We start from the raw sequence: 21,804 nt of genomic DNA, 5'->3' as shown, positions 1-21,804 counted from the left end.
GAAAATACCAAAAAACAATATTATGAAAGTGAAAATTTCATAATACTGATACTCTTTGACTTGTTTGTAATTTATCTAACAATCAGTTGTAACTGTGTCTTCGCATCTAACACGCAACAGTATTTTCTCTTTGTTATGGATCATCTATTGTCAGTGTACCGGATGATCTCTAGTAAAATATAAGCATGTTATGAGGTGTGGCAATAAAGAAACCAGATTGGTTGTTGTGCGCATTTCCGAATTTGTCAAGGACAATGAGAAGAGTGGGGGAGTAACATTGGGACTCTCCCTGGCATGTATGCATAATTCCATGCCTCTGTGGTGGTTAGTATGGCTGTAAACCTTCTTAGAAATGGGTTGTGTGTCAGAGCTCCATCGGAATTATGCTACGCTCTAAAATGGAACGTCTTAACATCAAATTCCTCACAAAGCTTGGAAAGTCCGCCACAGAAACTTACGATTTGTTGAGTTTTCTGGTGATCCATGTCTATCTCATACACAAGTTTTCGAGCAGGTTAAGAGGTTCAAGGACAGCAGGGAAGCTATCAAAGATGATTCAAAATCAGTCTGTCCTTCCATTCTGAATACTGAAGGGAACATGGAGAAAGTCAGTAGAATTGTTCAAGAAGACTGCTGCCCAAGCATTTGAGCAATTTCAGAAATTGCCTGCATCAATAAGGAAACTGTTAGACAGATTTTTCACTATCATCTGGACATGACAAATGTTTGTGCTAAAGTGATGTCAAGAATTCTCGCAAATGAACAAAGGCAACACCAAGTGGACTGCTGTCTTGCCACTCCCAAAAACACTGAAAATGACGCTGATTACCTCAGCAAAGTAATTACATGATGAAACATGGATATTCCAACATGATCCACAGACTAAGCAACAATCCATGCATTGGAAGAGCCTCAATGCCCTAGGAAGTAGAAAAAGCACATGAGCAATCAAAATTCAAAGTAATGATGATCGTTTTTTTTTTTTTTTTTTTTTTCTTTTTTTATATTAAAGGGTTACCTACACTGCAGTGTTGCAAGTCTTCTACTATGCTGTTGAGGAGGCTTGTTGCTTTTCCCTTTTTTAACTGCACTGATTGGTTGCCTGAAGGTCAGAGTGAACAGATGCGATGAAAGAAACCAGATGTGGAAGAATCGCTCATGAATTTTTTGTCAGAACAACGAGCCAGCACATAATGTGATGTCTATGAAGAGGTTTTTGGTGAAAAACAACATTCCAGCGATTGAAGATCCATTGTATTTGCCTGACCTAGCACCATGTGATTTCTTTCTCTTCCCAAAGCTGGACTCTGCACTAAAGGAACCAGGTTCGTGTCCATGGATGCAATAAAGGAAAAAGCAACAAGCCTCCTCAACAGAAAAAGACTTGCAGCACTGCTTCCAACAGTGGAAAATTTGAATGGAGCGGTGCTGAGATCAGGGAATGGACTCTGCACTAAAGGAACCAGGTTCGTGTCCATGGATGCAATAAAGGAAAAAGCAACAAGCCTCCTCAACAGAAAAAGACTTGCAGCACTGCTTCCAACAGTGGAAAATTTGAATGGAGCGGTGCTGAGATCAGGGAATGGACAACATTTAAGGGGACAATATTTCAGTAGTGTAAGTCTTTTCAATATGAGTCCAATTTCTTTATTGCCACACCTTGCATAATCACTTTTTCATTGTAAAATAAACATAATAATGAGGACTGTCACTTTCTTGTTCGGCAGTTGTGATGAGGTACAAGGTTGTAATTATAGCCTTGCCATGATAAAGTTTTAGATGACAAGTGACTAATATTTGGTTTTCTGTAAGTATCAGTTTACACAATCTCACATTTCAGTTGAGTGTACACTAGGTATTTCTGTATGTTTTATGCTCTTATTTGCTGTATACAGATGCCACAAAGATGGCTGATCACTAAAAACAATAGTTAATAGTAAAATAAATACTGACAGCAGCTTGTCATGAACTTCTTAAAATAAGAACACAATGGTAGTCATAGAGTTGCAAGAAAATGCTGATCATAAAGTAACACAACTGTCACAACTGGGGGTCAATACCTGCTGATAAATGCTTGCTATAATGAAATGCAAGACTGAGGCTTTAACGAAGGTATTCATCTCTCACTGAGTAATCTCAGTCAGCTGGACCATCTGACCATGCCTCATAAAGTGACTCAAAGCTGTAACTCGGCACTGTCTATCTTCTACATATTTTCAAATTCTGTGGACAGTCTCCTGCACACTTTTCTATAACAGGATCCATGGGAAAAAGAATAAGGCAGAGAATGGCTTAGGCACAAATCCTCTGCTGCAAACTGAGAGACTTATTCTGAGCACTACAGTTAACTATGGCTAGCTAGTCCAGCAAGGTACACAGACAGACCTCTATAGAAAAGCAGGAGGGAAATACTGCCTAACTGATTCTTTTAATCAGGCTATTAGGCACACCTGAGTGAGACAGATGGTAGAGCACTGCTAGCAAAAGGAAAATATCAAGACCTGAGTCCTGGTCCAGAAAACAGGTTTTCATTTGCACGGTGTTCCATACATTTTCAATCTACAAATGAAATTTATGTGTAATTGAATTACTCACTCTTGTTGCACCCAGGACCAAACCAGCCAACATCACAGTAGCACTGCCTGCGGGGTGGTGTAGTAGCGCCGATGTCAATGCAAGCTCCATGCGGTCCACAGTCAGCAGACGTCTCGCACTCTTCCCGGTACTGGCATCGTGGCCCATGGTACAGTCGATCGCACAGGCACTTCCCCAGCAGGCTCCGGCCTCGCCCACTGCAGTCCTCCTTCCACGCCTTGCCTGTGGATTCCACCGGAATTCTGACTCATTGCACATTTGCAAATTTTTCTTCCTACATCTCTATAATAGAGTCCCTAACATTCACTGGTATGGTCATGCTCTATTTAACTAATTTTAGTTTGAACCCTGTTAGTGACCCACAAACATTTTTCAACAACAATAGACAGTCAAGTAGAAGGGATGTACATTTGTCACCCAGCTTGTCTACCTAGTAAGCATAAATTTCAAAATTTTCTTTAAAATGTTTTATGGTGCAACTGTAATTAGAAAAGGACCTACATGGTACAGAAGAATAAGTGCTTCAGGTTCACTTCCTCAAACTGCAGACAACAAATCTATCACATATGCACAATCTGTACTGTCAAGATGAAAATTTGGGGTGAAATAATGAGCTGGCAGCTACTGAAAAGAGTTGACACAAGTCATCAGTCTTCTCTTGTGCAAGCACATAGCTAGTTGGGACATCTTTCCTTCCTGACTCTTACTATGATCTAAGTACAAAATTGTGAAACATAGTTAGTTTTCTAAGGTGAGCACCTCTTGACCCACTAAGACTGGCTGGTGGCCTTCCAGGCTCTTCTGGGTGCACTTGGTTGTACCCCATATAGATATAAACCTGCAATGTACAGATAATCATGACCATGCATATTTTTCACCTGCATGGTGGCACACAGTTCCTGACCAATGGATTGGGTGCCCGTGCCCCAAGTTAAAACATAAATTTCTCCCTGTAATTGCTGTTGAGTACATGTATGTTTCAGTCCATTCATCAACTGTGGATATTTAGTTCAGTAGCCATTTGGTGCTATTTACCCTCTGCTATTCACGTCCACTGGTTTTCAAGAAAGTTGGGCACTTGGCACTTTGGTCTGAAGGAGGAAAAGAATCTCTAGCTCAATATTTTTACTCATCCCACATAAACCCATGAATATCACCCACCACGATTGGCTTGGAACTAATTACTAGGTAAGCAAATGGCCAAAAGTATGTTAAAGCATTGTCTCTGCCGCCATCACCCCCTCCCCCATCTCTTTCCCGTGCTCCTGTAAAACAGTGTTTAATAGTAGTTGCTCTGGCAGGCATATTACTGATTACGTAACAATTAAGGTTCCTGTGGAAAGAACTATTTACTTCATGTTGTCGTTGTGTCCAGTCTGAAGACTGCTTTGCTGCAGCTCTCCATACTAATCTATCCTGTGCAAGCTTCTTCATCACAGCATAACAACTTCCATTACCAAACTTATGAGTCCTTGCTGTCTCTGTATGTACTCTATCAACTGATTCCTTCTTTCAGTCAAGTTGTGCCACATATTTCTTTTTCCCCCAATTCAATTCACCACCCCCTCATTGGTTATTCGATCTGCCCTCTAATCTTCAACATTTTTCTATAGTACAGGTTTTGAAAGGCTTTTATTCTTGTGTTATCTGAAATGCTTATAATCGATGTTTCACCATCTAAGAATGCTGCACTCCAGACAAATTCCTTCAGAAAATACTTTCTAACACATAAATTTATATTAAATGTTAACAAATTCCTCTTTTTCAGAAATTCTTGACATGCCATTGCCAGTCTGCATTTTGTATCCTCTGTAATTTGGCCATCATAAGTTATTTAGCAGCCCTAATTGCAAAACTCAACTACTACTTTTAGTGTCTTTTTTCCTAATTTAATTCCCTAGCAACTGATTTAATTCAGCTACACTCCATTACTCTTCTTTTACTTTTTGTAATTTCATCTTATATTCTCTTTTCAAGACACTATACATTCTATTCAACTGCTCATCCATGTCATCTGCAATCTCTGACACAATTACAATGTCACAGGCAAATCTCAAAGTTTTTATTTCTTCTTCCAGAAATTTACATATATTTCACTCATACCTCTACATCTACATCTACATGACTACTCTGCAATTCACATTTAAGTGCTTGGCGGAGGGTTCATCGAACCACAATCATACCATTGTAGAGGTGGGAGTTTAGGTCCTACGAACAATGACATCAGTGACAAGCATTTGCTCAAATGTACAAGAAAAGGGAAGGTATTTAGCAGTGACTCACTGAAGGAGTCATCCTGGCTTTGGCCTGAAATGAATGGGGAAACCACTGAGAAATATGGAAATTTTATCTTCCTCTTGTACTGAATGTAAGTCAGAACCTCATCCAGTCACCACCTTGCTCATTTGCTAGCTTCTAGAGGACAAGTTGCTATACGTATTAGCTGACAATAAGACAGCATCTCACAAAAATTTCTCAGTAGTATGGGGATACCACTCCGCTGTGCTATTTCCCTGTGTGATGTCATCTTTCTGTAAATAACTATGGATGCAGGATTTCCTAGAAGTTGGTGATTTAGCCTTGTGTGGAACTTGTTTTGGATTTGATTTCTTCTTGGATTGCAACCAGGTGGATCCATTATGACAATGATGCAAATGTTCAAAATCCATTATCTATATTGTTAAATAAATGTACTGATTATTAATAGTAGCTGTCTTCAGTACACACATGATGTATTTAGTGTAATTAATTGTAACTGGCTCCCAATTAATGAAGGTAACATCACTGATGAGTCCTGTTTTAGGGGATGCTGAAAGTACATCAATTATGGCATATTCTTCTTAATGCAAACACTTTATTACATCTTTCCACACCACACATCAACATGGAATCCATAACACATCAGAACAACAGCAGAGATCATAGGTCATCATCATCAAAACAGCATAAAAGACAAAGATCACACTTTTAGGTCAAGTACTGTTTGTACCTTGATGACTGTCCTCAACTTTATCGATTCCTCAACTTCATCGATTCTCAAAGCGTCTGCCACATCAGCCCCCCACCCTCCTCCCATCATTCCGGAAAGCAGTAGCTCAGCCACACCTTCCAAGAGTTCCTTTATGTTGATCACTATTGGGGGAGTTCACCATCTGCACTGATTGTGAAAAACCTGGTGCACCACGAACCTGCAGAAAAATGCAGATCACCACTCCACAGGATTTTGTCTGCACAACTTCTGAGACAGTTGGTACAGGAGGCAGTAGTTGGAAACGTACATCTGAATGACCCTAATGTCCGTGGGCAGATCCTCACCTGTAGCCACACAACGTGATTGTCTGGTTGTTGTCAGAGTAAGCTGGCTTAAGATGATCCAGCGATACTGCATCCTGACTCACGTTCCAATCAATAATGAACGGCTTGTCATTCCTGTCAATTACTCGGTGGGACAGTATACAGTATACTGAGAAGCAAGTGGTAGTTTGACTGCATCATCTCTCACGCAAACCCAAAGATATGTAAAGAGATCTTTGTGATAGAGGAGCCTGGTAACGTGCCGCACAGGATTCACAGGTTGGAGACAACACATGTGCGTTTGGAAGGTTTGCAGAAAATCAATGTACTCCCCAACCAATAAACTTGGAGAACGTATGAGGGAAAAGAATTCACCCAGTATTTTTAAAGCTTCGCCATACACCTGCTGGGCGGTGGAGCATCCTAAGTTTTCCTAAGAACGGTTCTGAACCCAAGTACAACTAATGGAATTTCTCTTGTCCATAACTCTGAATAGCAATATAAAGCACCTTCGAGCAGGCGCTGCATACGCCCCACGACCCTGTTACTGGCGAGATGATAGCCTGTAGTCCTGACATGCTTGCAATCACACAGACGCATATGTTCATGAAACAGTTGACAATCTAACTGCTTGCCTGTCTGACGTTACCAAGTCGGGGTTATCACTTTAAAGGATGCCGAAATCACACCCTCAACACATAAGCTTGTTAATAGAAATACTTTATTATTTTTTTCCATAGCACACAGCAACATGAAATCGATAATATTTTAGAACAACAACAGAAAGCAAAGAGCAACATCATCAAAAAAAGCATAAAAGAAAAAATCACTTGTACACTCTTGGGTGAATGATTGTTTGTACCTGAACTAATGTCCTCGACTTTATCGATTCTCAGGGCGTCCGCGACACTATATTATTCTCTAGCTGTTCTAGAAATTTGAACAGATACGTCAAGAACGAAAAAGAATCTGCACATTATTCTAATGAAGTGCAGGTCCAGGAAGGAAATGGTGTTATGGAACAACTTCACTCTGTACAACTTTGCAATTAATTCTTAAGATCAGCGAGAATGCTGATGAATCCAAAGCTCATGCTTACCGTTCTCGCCTCTGGATCGAGCGAGATTAATCCAACAATGTGCCACAGGAAAATTCTATTCGGAAGAGACATGCATTGATTGTTGTCTGGTAACACAATTGATGCCCCCCATTCTCTCTCTCTCTCTCTATCTCTGCCCACGAACAACGCTTACACGCAGTACGAATAAAATTTTTTCTCGCTGTATGTACTCGAAGTTTTGCGGTATTTTCAAGAAAATATCTCCAGTGCTGAAATACACGTGAAAAAATTACACGATAAAGTATATCGTAGCGGGACGAACAGTCGCTCGAAAAACAATTGGTAAATATTTTAAAAAGTCTTCTCCTTTTCCCATAAAATACTGTCAGCTCCAAGACTTTCGTTCTCATACTCTTTACTCACGATCTCCTGAGCGAGTGGATCGGTCGAATTCTATAAAAACAGAAATCGGTCAACTTTGAGCCGCGAGTCTTTTGAGGCCGGTCGCTGCCGACATTGGCGATCCGAAAGCACAGTGCCTGTGCGCATAATTTCCATAAAGCCCCCTTTTACACTGGTACGAATGGAAGCGAACACAAGCAGATATGCATTCGCTGACAGTTCGCCAGTGTTCACTATTATTAGTTAGTATCTGTGGACAACCGTTTACGCTAGAGGGAACGGAAATGAACACAAGATAACAAACATGGCCTCTGAAACTTGTGTTGTTTTTTTGGCGCTAATGATCGGCACACAGGATACAACACTATGCAGTTTGAGCCACGATGCACAACCCTGATATTGAAAGAGACCTTTTTGTATGAGAGCGACATTTTAGAAATACAGTTTGAAGACATAATGGTGCAAGTGAACTTCATAAAAAAAGGATGCCTTGCATCCAGAACCTTCAGTGACTTACCTTACACAGTACACGTACTTAAAGTGAAAAACATTGTATAAATTTGTCGTTTCACTTTGTATAATCTGTGACTTCATATAAACACTGGAATGTTTAAGGTTGTTTTTCTCGGAATAAACTCTACGCTTCTTATACAATTATAATTTCCGCTCGAGCCCCATCTTGCCCCCCGCCCCCCTGCCCCGTGTTTGGGTATGCAGAGATATGAGGTAGACTTATGACCTTAAATGGTCACAACAGCAGCCTGCTTCTTTTTACACTAAAAGACTGATGAACTCCCGCAACGAAGGCACTCGGGTCGAATAGATTCCCCTTAAAAGGGAAACACTCGATACTTTGGAGTTTTGTAAATGGCGTAGGAATGGCATCAGGCGCTCCATAGCTGACGTAAATTATGACAGTGGAGAGGCGTATCAGCGCAAGTCGATTGTATGGAGTCAGCGCAATAAGGCGGGTCAACTTAAAGGCTTGACACGGTGGCAATAAGGAACTGCTGTGTTCGGACGTGCCCGCGAGCACACCGTACTCTGAATTTCTCATTTCTTGCAATGACGCAGAATCTACAACGTGTGTACAAGAAACTGTGTTCCGCTAGTACCCGTGTCACCACAGTGTACGAACAGCGGTCGCCAAAATACCCTAATCGACAGACACTTTCCGGACAATGTTGCACTCTCGATTCAAAAGAGAACGCGCAATGACGACTGGCAGAAGACAACAGAAATTCATGAATCTGTAAAAAGATCGATGAGCGAAGCATGCTACAACTACTACCGTCACTTCGCAAAATATATTGTCCAGAACCCGAGGTAATTCTGGACCCACGTAAAAACGCTAAGCGAGTCGAAGGCTTCATCCAATCACTGGTTGACCAGTCTGGCGTGGCAACAGAAGATAGCAAAAGGAAAGCTTAAGTATTAAATTTCAGCGTTGACGAAATCGTTCACACAGGAGGATCGGACAGACACCGTCGTTTGACAGTCTAACAGACTTCCGCATGGGGGACAAAGTTATAGGCATTCCTGGGGTAGAGAAGCAACTGAAGGAGTCGAAAGCAAATAAGTCGTAAGATCCGGATGGAATCCCAGTTCGGTTTTACAGAGAGTACTCCACGGTAAGGGCCCCTTACTTAGTGTGCATTTATCATGATCCTCACGCTCAGTGCAAAGGCCCAGGTGACTGAAAAAAAAGCGCAAATTACTTCTGTATATAAGAAGAGTAAAAGAACGGACCCGCAGAATTACAGACCAATGTCTTTAACATCGGTTTGCTGCACAATTCTTGGACATGTTCTCAATTCGAATCTAAAAATATCCTCGAGGAGGAAAAGTTTCTGACCACAAATCAGCAGGCATTCACAAAGTAACGCTCGTGTGAAATTAAGTTTTGCCCTTTCCACATAATATCCTACAAACCATGGATGGAGGGCAATATGAAGGTTCCATATTCCTAGATTTCCGGAAAGCGTCCGACACTGTGATCCACTGCAGACTGCTGACAAAGTCCGACATAGGGATTAAGTCCCCACGTATGTGAGCGGCTCGAAAACTTGTTAAGTAATAGAAAACAGTACGTTGTCATCGACGGCGAGAGTTCATCAGTCAGGAGTGCCACAACGAAGAGTGATATGAATGCTCTTATTCTCTAGGTACATGAATGATCTAACGGAGAAATTTGCGGCTTTTTGCTGATGATGCTGTGGTTCACGGGAAGTTTCGTCGTTGTGTGACTGTAGGAGAGTACAAAATTAAGTAGAAAAAATTTCTAGATAGTGTGATGAATGGCAGATAGCTCCGAATGTGGAAAAATGAAAGCTGTTGCGGATGAATAAGAGAAAGAATCCCTTAACGTTCGAATTTAGGTTCAGTAGTAGGCAGCTTGACACAGTCACGTCTATTAAATATCTAGGCGTAACGTTGCAGAGAGATATGAACTGGAGCAAGTATATAAGGACGGTAGAAGTGAAGGTGGGCGGTCGACTTCGATCTATTCGGAGAATTTTGGGACAATGTAGCACATACACAAAGGAGACAGCGTATAGACACTGGTGCGACCCATTTTCGCGTGCCGCTCCAGTGTTTGGGATACTCTCCATGTCAGATGAAAGGAAGACGTCGAAGCAATTCAGAAGCGTGCTGCTAAAATTGTTGCAGGTAGACTGGATCATGGCGCGAGTGTTACAGAGAGGCTTCGGGAACTCGAATGGATCTTGGAGGGAAGACAACGTTATTTTCTCGGAACGCTATTCAGAACATTTAGAGAACTAACATTTGAAGCTGACTGCAAACGATTCTAGCGCCGCCAACTGACATTTCACGCCAAGGACCACGAATATAAAAGCACTCCGTCTTCAGGCCACAAGTGGCCCATCGGGACCATCCGACCGCCGTGTCATCCTCAGAGAGGATGCGGATAGGAGGGGCGTGTGGTCAGCACACCGCTCTCCCGGTCGTTATGATGGTTTTCTGTGACCGGAGCCGCTACTATTCGGTCGAGTAGCTCCTCAATTGGCATCACGAGGCTGAGTGCACTCCGAAAAATGGCAACTGCACATGACGGCTGGATGGTCACCCATCCAAGTGCCGGCCACGCCCGACAGCGCTTAACTTCGGCGTATCCACTGTGGCAAGGCTGTTGCCTACCACGAATATAAGATGCGACAAATTAGGGTTCGTATCGGGGCGTACGCGAGGCCTGTCCAGGAAGTAAAGCAACACGTTTTTTTTTTCTCGGCCATTTCGACTGCAAAAATTCGGAATTTGTTGTGGTAGGTCGTGAAATATTCGTGCTTCAGCCCTTACAGTTTCATCAAGTTCCGACAGATGGCGGCACTACACGTAGCCCTCAGAATGACGTCTGTAACAGAGGTGCGTTCCAAGCAGAGACCTATCATTGAGTTTCTTTTGGCGGAAAGCAGAGTATCACAGGCGTTCGCGGAACGTCTACAGAGACCTGTCAGCAAAAGCACGGCGAGTAGTTGGGGGAGGCGTGTGTCAGCATCGCAACAAGGTCGCGCAGAACCTGGCAGATCTTCCGCGTGCCGACCAGCCGCACACAGCTGCGAGTCCTGCAGTGTTGGAACGTGTGGACACTCTCATTCGACAGATCACGAACAAATACCTCGCTGCTCAACAGGACGTCTCCGTTGGTAGTGCTGACATACTTGTCTACCAGTTGTCTGCCCGCCAGGTTCCTCACCACCTGACAGAAGATTGTGAAGAGCAACGAAGGACCATCTGCGCGGAATTTCTTGAAAGTTATGAGGCGGATCGTGACAATTTTTTGTCGGAAATTGTCGCAGGCAATGAAACGTGGTTTCATCACTTCGAACCGAACAAAACGGCAAACCATGGAGTGGCGTCATATCACTTCTCCTCCGAAAAAAAAGTTCAAAGCCGCATCCTCATGAAATAAAACAGCCATTTTTGTTTTACATTTCTATTTTGAAAGTTCTGTAATTCCAATGGTATCTAATAAGTGATTTCGTGTAATATACTAAATCTCATAAAATTTATAATTCCATTTGTGTACAGGTAGGTCAAGCTTGTCCAATATATGTTCGCAATATTTTACATTTACAAATGAAGCCATAATTAAGAAAATTTAGGTTAGCATTGCCTTCTTTCAGTATTTTATATAATATGATGTATATCCTATGTAAAAGTCTTTTTTTTTGTATACGCCAGTGTCAGCATAAAATAAGTAAGGTTTTGTGGATAGTTACTCATAAAATTGTTAAACTTTTAATTATTAATATAATAAATTTGCACTGTAGCTTTGTTGACTTGATTGTTAAGAAACATATACATAGTAGGAGCACAACGCTCAAAGGGGGTCAGTTGGACACCGTTTTGAGACGCAACCACTGTATTGTACATCTGTACAATAATCTAATTGTTGTAATACAGTATTGTGACTATGTAGCCTGTTATGTGGAGTGGGCTCCCACTAAGAAGAAGTGGTGCAGTTTGTCATAAATAAACCAATTTAAAACGATTTGGTACCTGGATTATTTCATGGAATTCACACAACTTGATCCAGTAAGCAGATGAAATGGACCGAGGCAACGACTATTTCAGCAGCAACAACAGCAGCGGCGGCAGGGAGCACATTACTCTGAGTTACACCGAACTAAGATACGTATAAAAAACCAACTGAACTATATATGTGTCACTGCAGAACTAATTACTAAAGTGTAATGTTTTGGAAACTGTTCTAGCAGTAAACATTTACATTTGTCTCAAAGTAAGTCTTTGAGTGGTGGAGGCCAATGTGATCAGTAAGAAACACCCCCACTATCACACGTTTCTTGAATGTCTATGGAACACAAGAATAATATTTGAGGTTTTTGTGGTTAAATCAAATAATCTCTTTTCGATGTTTAAAATTTCGCCCCAGCAAAATTTCACTGTCTCCCCACGTAACGTAACAAAGAAGTTCCGTTACACTCAGATGGTAAAGTCATGGCGATCGTCTTCTGGGACTCTGAAGGGGTTATTCTCTTTGATGATCTCCCTCACAGTGCACCCATCAACTTTGGAATGTGTTTTGGTATTCTCAGGAAATTGAAGATACTTCAGCGTGTTCGTTGCCACAAAAATGCAAACGACAATTCAAGTCCTCACCCAAGTCTGCGCACCCGAAAGCAGCTCACAAAACTTCACTGGACTGTTCTCCCTCATGCTCCCTACAGCCTGCATCTCCACCTTCCGACTTTCAACAATTTCGCTTAATGAAGGATGCACTCTGCACGGAGCATCACATGTATGATGGGGAGGTTATTGATGCAGCAAGATGTTGTCTCCGCCATCGACCAATAGAGTGGTACCATTCGGGCATGCAGGCTCTCCCAGTAAGCTAGCCTAAGGCTGTCGCATTGAACGGAGCTAATGTCGGAAAATAAGGTTCTGTAGCCAAAAGATTGGGGACTAATACACTACTGGCCATTAAAATTGCTACACCACGAAGATGACGTGCTACAGACGCGAAATTTAACCGACTGCAGAATATGGAATCGGTGAGTTCAGGAGGGTAATACGGAACGCCGTGGTGGATCCCAACTGCCTCGTATCACTTGCAGTCGAGATGACAGGCATCTTATCCGCATGGCTGTAACGGATCGTGCAGCCACGTCTCGATCCCAGAGTCAACAGATAGGGACGTTTGCAAGACAACAACCATCTGCACGAACAGTTCGACGACGTTTGCAGCAGCATGGACTGTCAGCTCGGAGAACATGGCTGCGGTTACCCTTGACGCTGCATCGGAGACAGAAGCGCCTCCGATGGAGTGCTCAAAGACGAACCTGGGTGCATGAATAGCAAAACGCTATTTTTTCGGATGAATCTGTTTACAGCATCATGATGGTCGCATCCATGTTTGGCGACATCGCGGTAAACGCACATTCGAAGCCTGTATTCGTCATCGTCATACTGGCGTGTCACCCGGCGTGATGGTATGGGGTGTCATTGGTTACAAGTCTCGGACAACTCTTGATCGCATTGACGCCACTTTGAACAGTGGACATTACATTTCAGATGTGTTACGACCCGTGGCTCTACCCTTCATTCGATCCCTGCGAAACCCGACATTTCAGCAGGATAATGCACGACCGCATGTTGCAGGTCCTGCACGGGCCTTTCTGGATACAGAAAACGTTCGACTGCTGCCCTGGCCAGCACATTCTCCAGATCTCTCACCAATTGAAAACGTCTGGTCAATGGTGGCCGAGCAACTGGCTCGTCACAGTATGCCAGTCACTACTCTTGATGAACTGTGGTATCGTGTTGAAGCTTCATGGGCAGCTGTACCTGTACATGCCATCCAAGCTCTGTTTGACTCAATGCCCAAGCGTATCAAGGCCGTTATTACGGCCAGAGGTGGTTGTTCTGGGTACTAATTTCTCAGGATCTATGCACCCAAATTGTGTGAAAATGTAATCACATGTCATTTTTAGTATATTAGTCCAATGAATACCCGTTTATAATCTGCATTTCTTCTTAGTGTAGCAATTTTAAGGGCCAGTAGTGTATGATGTATTGGAAACCTGAATAAAACCAACCTGCTTTCAGAAAAGAATGTGTTGCATTACTTATTGAACGCCTCTCCTAGATAGTCTTTTCTTCCCCTCGGTCTGTTCGCAACTGGAACAGGGAAGAAAATGACTAGCAGTGGTACCCTCCGCCATGCACCATATGAGGGCTAGCGGAGCACGTATGTAGATGTAGACGAGTGTCACGGCTTGTCAATCACAAACGGTTTCAAACTCTACAGGAACTGCTGCTGTATGTGCACGATCATCACCAAACGATGCGCGCAAGAGATCTTTCACGCGTCTAGCAATATGGGGGTGGAGCGCCATCCTGCATAAACATCGTACGTTCCAGCAGGTGTTTATCATCCAGGCTGGGGATGATGCGATTCTGTAACATATCGGCGTACCTCTCACCTGTCACGGTAGCAGTTACAAAACCAGGATCATCCATTTCCTCGAAGAAAAAAGCCCGATAACGGTAGATGTGGTAAATCCAACCCATACCGTGACTTTCTCGTCGTGCAATGGAGTTTCCACGACAGTTCTAGGGTCTTCGGTAGCCCAAATTCTGCAGTTGTGGGCGTTGACAGACCCTCGGAGCGTGAAATGAGCTTCGTCGGTCCACAACACGTTACACAACCAATCGTCATCTTCCGCCATCTTTTGAAACGCCCACACTGCAAATGCCCTCCGCTTCACTAAACCGCCAGGTAACAGTTCATGATGCCGATGGATTTTGTACGCATAGCATCGGAGGGTACGCCTAAGTGCCAACCAAACAGTAGTGTATGGAATGCCGGTGCGACTTGCGACTGCACGAGCGCCGACTTCCCCGTGCATAGACGAAGCCGCTACAGTCTCCATTTCTTCCTCAACTGTCTCAGCAGCATTACGCCACGTGCTCAGTCGGCCCACTACGGGGTCTATCGTCTAAACAACCCGTGGCTTCGAACTTCGAAATCATTCTCGCCACAGCTGCAATTGTCAACGGACCTTTACCCGTTCCAATCCCCTTCCTATGGCGATAGGATCGTAACGCTGAACTAGCACATTCCCCATTCTGATAATACAGCTTCACCAGAGGCGCCTTTTCAGGTAACGTCAACATGCTGCGACTGCCGGCGCTTCTGATTCTCTCTCTCATTACAGCTCCTTTTATACACGATTGTCATGCGCAGTCACTGACGTTTTGCTGTCCAGCGCCATCTGTCGGATATTTTTTTTTGTTCTAATAAAACCTCATGGCATTCCAAGCATGTGTGTCAATTTGTACCTCTCTATCTACATTATTCCGTGGTTTATCAAGTTTTCACATTTATACTGACTTTTTGATCACCCGGTATATGGCGCTATCTGGAAAAGCTGGTGAAACATAGTAATTAACATCCCTGCAATTTGATAACTAGTGTACGGGATCGAATGATCAACGCGTGGCTTCAAGTGGATGCTGCATTCCTCACCAAATGGACCCCGTCATCGCGACTGGAGGCGGTGTCAGACTGTATATAAGTGATGTGATTTGTGAAACAGACGTAGCCTGGTTTTTCTCTGTATGTAAAGGGAGGATCTCAACAAGGATCGACCGTCCCAGGAACTGGACTTGTGTCCAGTCAGAAAGATGAGGGCTGAGTTACTCACGCGCCCGGATGTCGACGTCGGCGCAGGACCAGAAGCGGTAGCTGCTGCCCCACTCGTCCGCCTGTCGCTGCAGACGCAGCGTGCAGTTGGCGCACGTGAAGTCGGGCGGCAGCTTCACCTGGTAGCTCTGCGCCCTGCAACAGCACCAGCGCAACACACGTCTCAGGCGTGGCCGTGGACGCCCTCAAAAATTTACCCAAGAGGGGGCAATATTCTAAAATTGCAGTTTTCTGTACGACTGATTCAGTGAGTCTGAGAATTGATCATGGTTCAAATGTCTCTGAGCACTATGGGACTTAACATCTGATGTCATCAGTCCCCTAGAACTTAGAACTACTTAAACCTAACTAACCTAAGGACATCGCACATATCAATGCCCGAGGCAGGATTCGAACCAGACTGTAGCGCCTAGAACCGCTCGTAATGGATCATGCCCAAGAACTATACAGCCTGACAAAAAAAAAAAAAAAAAAAAAAAAAGTGAGGCACCCAGACGACATTGTCAGCATACACATCACCGGTGGAGATGTAAATGATTAGGGGTGCAATTGTACATGACAGGTAGAACGGCCACCAGAGCGCATCAGTGTTGTGCGTGTTCAGTGTTGTTATCGTGCCTCGTAGGGTATAAAAGCGATGTAGAAAGTGTGAGGTGCTGGGTGATGGCTGTGAAGGGCACGGAGGTGCCGTGCGCTAATAAGAGACTGCGTTATTAGGCCCTAACAGTTTGAAAGCGGCCTCATTGTGGTCCCCATTTGACCAACTGGTCTAACCGCGCAACATCCAGTTTTGTGGAGCATTCGTTTCTGACTGTGGTCCAATATTGGACTGCATGACGATATGAGGGCAGCCAAACTGAAATCACCAAGAAAATACTGTTATTGTTTTTATCTTCTACATAGACCACTTCGTCTGAGGCTGAAATGATTTACAATTAACCTTCCTTAGATATACGAACTAGCATTTTCGTAAGGGATTTCAAACTTTGCGCCGGCCGGAGTGACCGAGCGGTTCTAAGCGCTTCAGTCCGGAACCGCGCAACTGCTACGGTCGCAGGTTCGAATCCCACCTCGGGCATGGATGTGTGTGATGTCCTTAGGTTAGTTAGGTTTAAGTAGTTCTAAGTCTAGGGGACTGATGACCGCAGATGTTAAGTCCCGCAGTGCTCAGAGCCATTTGAACCATTTTTTGTACCCTTGATGACTGAAAGACACAAAGGTTTACGCCTCGCCTGGGCCCATCAACACCGACATTGCACTGTTGATGATTGGAAACATGTTGCCTGGTCAGACGGGTCTCGTTTCAAGTTGTATCGAGCGGATGGACGTGTACGGGTATGGAGGTAACCTCACGAATCCATAGACCCTGCATGTCAGCAGGGGACTGCTCAAGCTCTGTAATGGTGTGGGACGTGTGCAGTTTGAACGATATGAGACCCCTGATACGTCTACATACGACTGATAGGAGACTCGTACGTAAGCATCCTGTCTGGTCACCTGCATCCATTCATGTCCATTGTGCATTCCGACGGACTTGGGAAATTCCAGCAGGACAATGCGACACCCCACACGTCCATAATTGCCTCAGGGTGGCTGTTGGAACACTCTTCTGAGTTTAAACATTTCCGCTGGTCACCAAACTCACCAGACATGAGCACTGTTGTGCATAAATGGTCAAATGTGTATGAATTCCTAAGGGACCAAACTGCTGAGGTCATCGGTCCCTAGACTTACATAATACACTCCTGGAAATGGAAAAAAGAACACATTGACACCGGTGTGTCAGACCCACCATACTTGCTCCGGACACTGCGAGAGGGCTGTACAAGCAATGATCACACCCACGGCACAGCGGACACACCAGGAACCGCGGTGTTGGCCGTCGAATGGCGCTAGCTGCGCAGCATTTGTGCACCGCCGCCGTCAGTGTCAGCCAGTTTGCCGTGGCATACGGAGCTCCATCTCAGTCTTTAACACTGGTAGCATGCCGCGACAGCGTGGACGTGAACCGTATGTGCAGTTGACGGACTTTGAGCGAGGGCGTATAGTGGGCATGCGGGAGGCCGGGTGGACGTACCGCCGAATTGCTCAACACGTGGGGCGTGAGGTCTCCACAGTACATCGATGTTGTCGCCAGTGGTCGGCGGAAGGTGCACGTGCCCGTCGACCTGGGACCGGACCGCAGCGACGTACGGATGCACGCCAAGACCGTAGGATCCTACGCAGTGCCGTAGGGGACCGCACCGCCACTTCCCAGCAAATTAGGGACACTGTTGCTCCTGGGGTATCGGCGAGGACCATTCGCAACTGTCTCCATGAAGCTGGGCTACGGTCCCGCACACCGTTAGGCCGTCTTCCGCTCACGCCCCAACATCGTGCAGCCCGCCTCCAGTGGTGTCGCGACAAGCGTGAATGGAGGGACGAATGGAGACGTGTCGTCTTCAGCGATGAGAGTCGCTTCTGCCTTGGTGCCAATGATGGTCGTATGCGTGTTTCGCGCCGTGCAGGTGAGCGCCACAATCAGGACTGCATACGACCGAGGCACACAGGGCCAACACATGGCATCATGGTGTGGGGAGCGATCTCCTACACTGGCCGTACACCACTGGTGATCGTCGAGGGGACACTGAATAGTGCACGGTACATCCAAACCGTCATCGAACCCATCGTTCTACCATTCCTAGACCGGCAAGGGAACTTGCTGTTCCAACAGGACAATGCACGTCCGCATGTATCCCGTGCCACCCAACGTGCTCTAGAAGGTGTAAGTCAACTACCCTGGCCAGCAAGATCTCCGGATCTGTCCCCCATTGAGCATGTTTGGGACTGGATGAAGCGTCGTCTCACGCGGTCTGCACGTCCAGCACGAACGCTGGTCCAACTGAGGCGCCAGGTGGAAATGGCATGGCAAGCCGTTCCACAGGACTACATCCAGCATCTCTACGATCGTCTCCATGGGAGAATAGCAGCCTGCATTGCTGCGAAAGGTTGATATACACTGTACTAGTGCCGACATTGTGCATGCTCTGTTGCCTGTGTCTATGTGCCTGTGGTTCTGTCAGTGTGATCATGTGATGTATCTGACCCCAGGAATGTGTCAATAAAGTTTCCCCTTCCTGGGACAATGAATTCACGGTGTTCTTATTTCAATTTCCAGGAGTGTACTTAAGCTAACTTAAACTAACTTAAGCTAAGAACAACATACACACACACACTCATGCCCGAGGGAGGACTCGAACCTCTGGCGGGAGGGGCCGCGCAATCCGTGACATGGCACCTCTAACCGCGAGGCCACACCGCGCGGCTGTTGAGCATATCTGGGATGCCTTGCAACGTACTGTTCAGAAGAGATCTCCACTCCCTCGTACTCTTAGGGATTTATGGACAGCCCTGCAGGATTCATGGTGTCAGTTTCCTCCAGCACTACATCAGACATGATTAGAACCCATACCACGTCGTGTTGCGGCACTTTTGCGTGCTCACGGGGACCCTACACGATGTTAGGCAGGTGTACTAGTTTCTTTGGCGCTTCAGTGTTTAAATATAAATGGAAAGAGATTTGATTTCCAGAAAACAATTATTTTTCATATTCTCAATTTAATTTGAAATCGAAATTACATTAGAAACTGTAATTATTCTTCTATTTGTAACTAACTCTGAGCTGTAAAAGAAAATGATAAACAGTAGAGTTAGTCTCTCTGAATAGAATATCGATTGTATTTGTGATATCGCAGTTTCGCGAGTGTTATTTTGATATCACTGTTCTTTTAGACATCCTTTGGGTGAGTTGCTCACACGTTTCTGTTGTAGGCAGTTGTGGCAGCGATTTGGAAGGATTGTGTTACGTTGAAAGTGCAATATGGCAATAAACGTGTTTTGAAAAGAATACACAATCCTGCAACGACATATTATACACTTAATGTAAGTGAAATAGCCTGGATATCTCCACGTAACTACTCCATAAAGGAATCATCCACTTTGACTACTGTTCTGCGAAAAACAGTGAGAAAAATACACAATTTTTGCCAAGAAACAAGGTAAGTCGACCACAAATTTTACTACAATTACAGAAGATAATTAACTGTACCATTCACTCTCAAGCTCATGCTTTACGTAGATGAACATATTTTTTTATTCCAAATAAAACATAGTTAATGCTTAGTTTGTAACAATTATCAATAATTATTTTCGACCATTATTTGAACAGGTTAATGAGTGAAAGGTCAGAATACATAGCGGCGACCATCTACGGGTGACAAGTCGTGTTACTTATACAGATGGACATCGATATGACTTACGTGACATCGTCCCGGATGAACTCCGAGTTTCCCACTTTAGGCGTCAGATCGAGCACCGGGCGGTCCAGGCTATCCAGCACTTGCAGTTTGTAACCACCCTGTGAACAAAAATATGGAAATTCAATAATCGACACGCACTGGTCTCATACGTTTTATGACAATGTAATGTACAAGTTACACGTTTTATTGGTCTGCGTGTCTTTTGTTCATGTACTGGCATCTTCATTCGGTCCACATCCCTAAAGGTCCACATCCCTTCTTGATGAGACGTACGGAGCACGGTGGATGAATGAATCTATCAAGAACGCAACACTTTCAATACAGCAAAAAAAAAAAAAAAAAAAAAAAAAAAAAAACAGAAAGCGGAGTCACCCTATAGGAGTTGCTGGAGCAACTAAAGCAGCAATGTTATTAATCAGGATTTGTGCAATTTTGTCAGATAGTGACATTGTTGGTGAACTGTATCTGTTATTGATGCACAACGATTGTTCAAATGGCTCTGAGCACTATGGGACTCAACTGCTGAGGTCATTAGTCCCCTAGAACTTAGAACTAGTTAAACCTAACTAACCTAAGGACATCACAAACATCCATGCCCGAGGCAGGATTCGAACCTGCGACCGTAGCGGTCTTGCGGTTCCAGACTGCAGCGCCTTTAACCGCACGGCCACTTCGGCCGGCAATGATTGTTCATATTTTTGTATACACTCACTGTGGTTCTCATTACCAGCCTATTGAAAATATGGTAAATGGACATGACAACACGAAAAACGTAGCAACTGTTGCTCGTTCGAGAAAGATGATAAAAACGAATGTTCCAGGCGGTAATTTTATAGGCGTAGCATTCTAACGCGAGTTTCTAGCGCAGCCATTATTGTGGTTTCTGAAACTGAATTTTGTTTGTTCTTCGGCACCTTGTGTTTAAGCAGGCGTCCGTGTACTGTTAATGCAACCAATGAACAACGTGGGATCAATATGTAAATTCGGAACCGGTAATGGCGCTTTTTTTCAGTAAGGTAAATCAAAACCAAACTGTGACTGGCTGTGGTGTAATCTATAAGCGCTCTGACAAGGATTTGTTTCTGTTCTTTTTCATCTTGATTTTGCTTGCACGATCGTTATTAGTGCCACTTCAAAAATGGAATAGTTTCCGTGACAAATATTCTTCTATAGTAACTACGAATTGCCATCTACTGACAGAGTGACATGCTCTAACGCTCTAACATGTAATATCCTTTTTATACATAACCGTTTTCACAATTATGGGAATGTAGGAAAGTATGCATTTGTTGATTTATCCTTGATGCGTTCAAATCTTCACGAATTTTGCCATGAGGATTATTTTGCCATAACAAAGACGGAAGAGGAGGAGATTATAAGTTGACATCGACGTCCCGTATCACCTCTTCGGTCGGTGTATTTTGTTTATGAATAGCGATAACGTTTCCAAAATCTGAATTTCTGTATAAACAGTGCACTGTTTGACAGCATTAAATGCCAGGCGTCCACTACGATAAAGTGGCTTGCATGTCTGATATAAAGAAAACCACTGTTTCATTGGCTTCCGTTTCTGGGCTTTCTCATATATCACAAAGGTCCTCAGAAGAGGGTAAGTACATAAAATTACGCGTTTAACAAGGAAGAATAGCCGCTAACGTCACGAAGACACTCGTTCATTAGAGATGGGCGATTTAACAACAAAGCGGTGTATTCGTTTTGTCTTATAGTGAGGGATTTGCAGGCACGAAGCTACTCGCTTTTGATGTATGTTGTCAACAGTGAATCACAATTAAAAAATAATGGCAGCATTCAGAAGTAAGCTGCTTAAGAAAAAGGTGAAAAACTGACCAGCGCCGAGAGTGCTCCCCCCTCCCCCCAACCCCCCGCCCCTTTCCCCTGCTCCTATCGCTTTCAGGCATAGTCGACATTTTCGCAATGTCTTTCACCCATGACGTCTTATGTTCATA

The 21,804-nt window shown here is 44.2% G+C and overlaps 1 protein-coding gene across 4 annotated transcripts in view; it reads right to left on the bottom strand.

Moving 5' to 3' along the window:
* The window catches only part of LOC124615313, a 254,126-nt gene that overhangs the window by 92,909 nt on the left and 139,413 nt on the right, over positions 1-21,804 (bottom strand). For all 4 annotated transcript variants that reach the window (XM_047143103.1, XM_047143104.1, XM_047143105.1 and 1 more), the window contains exons 3-5: positions 19,838-19,935; positions 15,541-15,674; positions 2,596-2,817 (exon numbers count right to left, since the gene is read on the bottom strand). In XM_047143103.1, coding sequence (XP_046999059.1) covers positions 2,596-2,817; positions 15,541-15,674; positions 19,838-19,935 — 454 coding nt within the window. The remainder of the gene's footprint in view (positions 1-2,595; positions 2,818-15,540; positions 15,675-19,837; positions 19,936-21,804) is intronic.

The sequence above is a fragment of the Schistocerca americana genome, chromosome 5, assembly GCF_021461395.2.
Source record: "Schistocerca americana isolate TAMUIC-IGC-003095 chromosome 5, iqSchAmer2.1, whole genome shotgun sequence".
Taxonomy (NCBI): Eukaryota; Metazoa; Arthropoda; class Insecta; order Orthoptera; family Acrididae; genus Schistocerca; species Schistocerca americana.
Note: the sequence above shows the minus strand (reverse complement) of the source record. Positions and strands in the feature narration are given on the sequence as shown.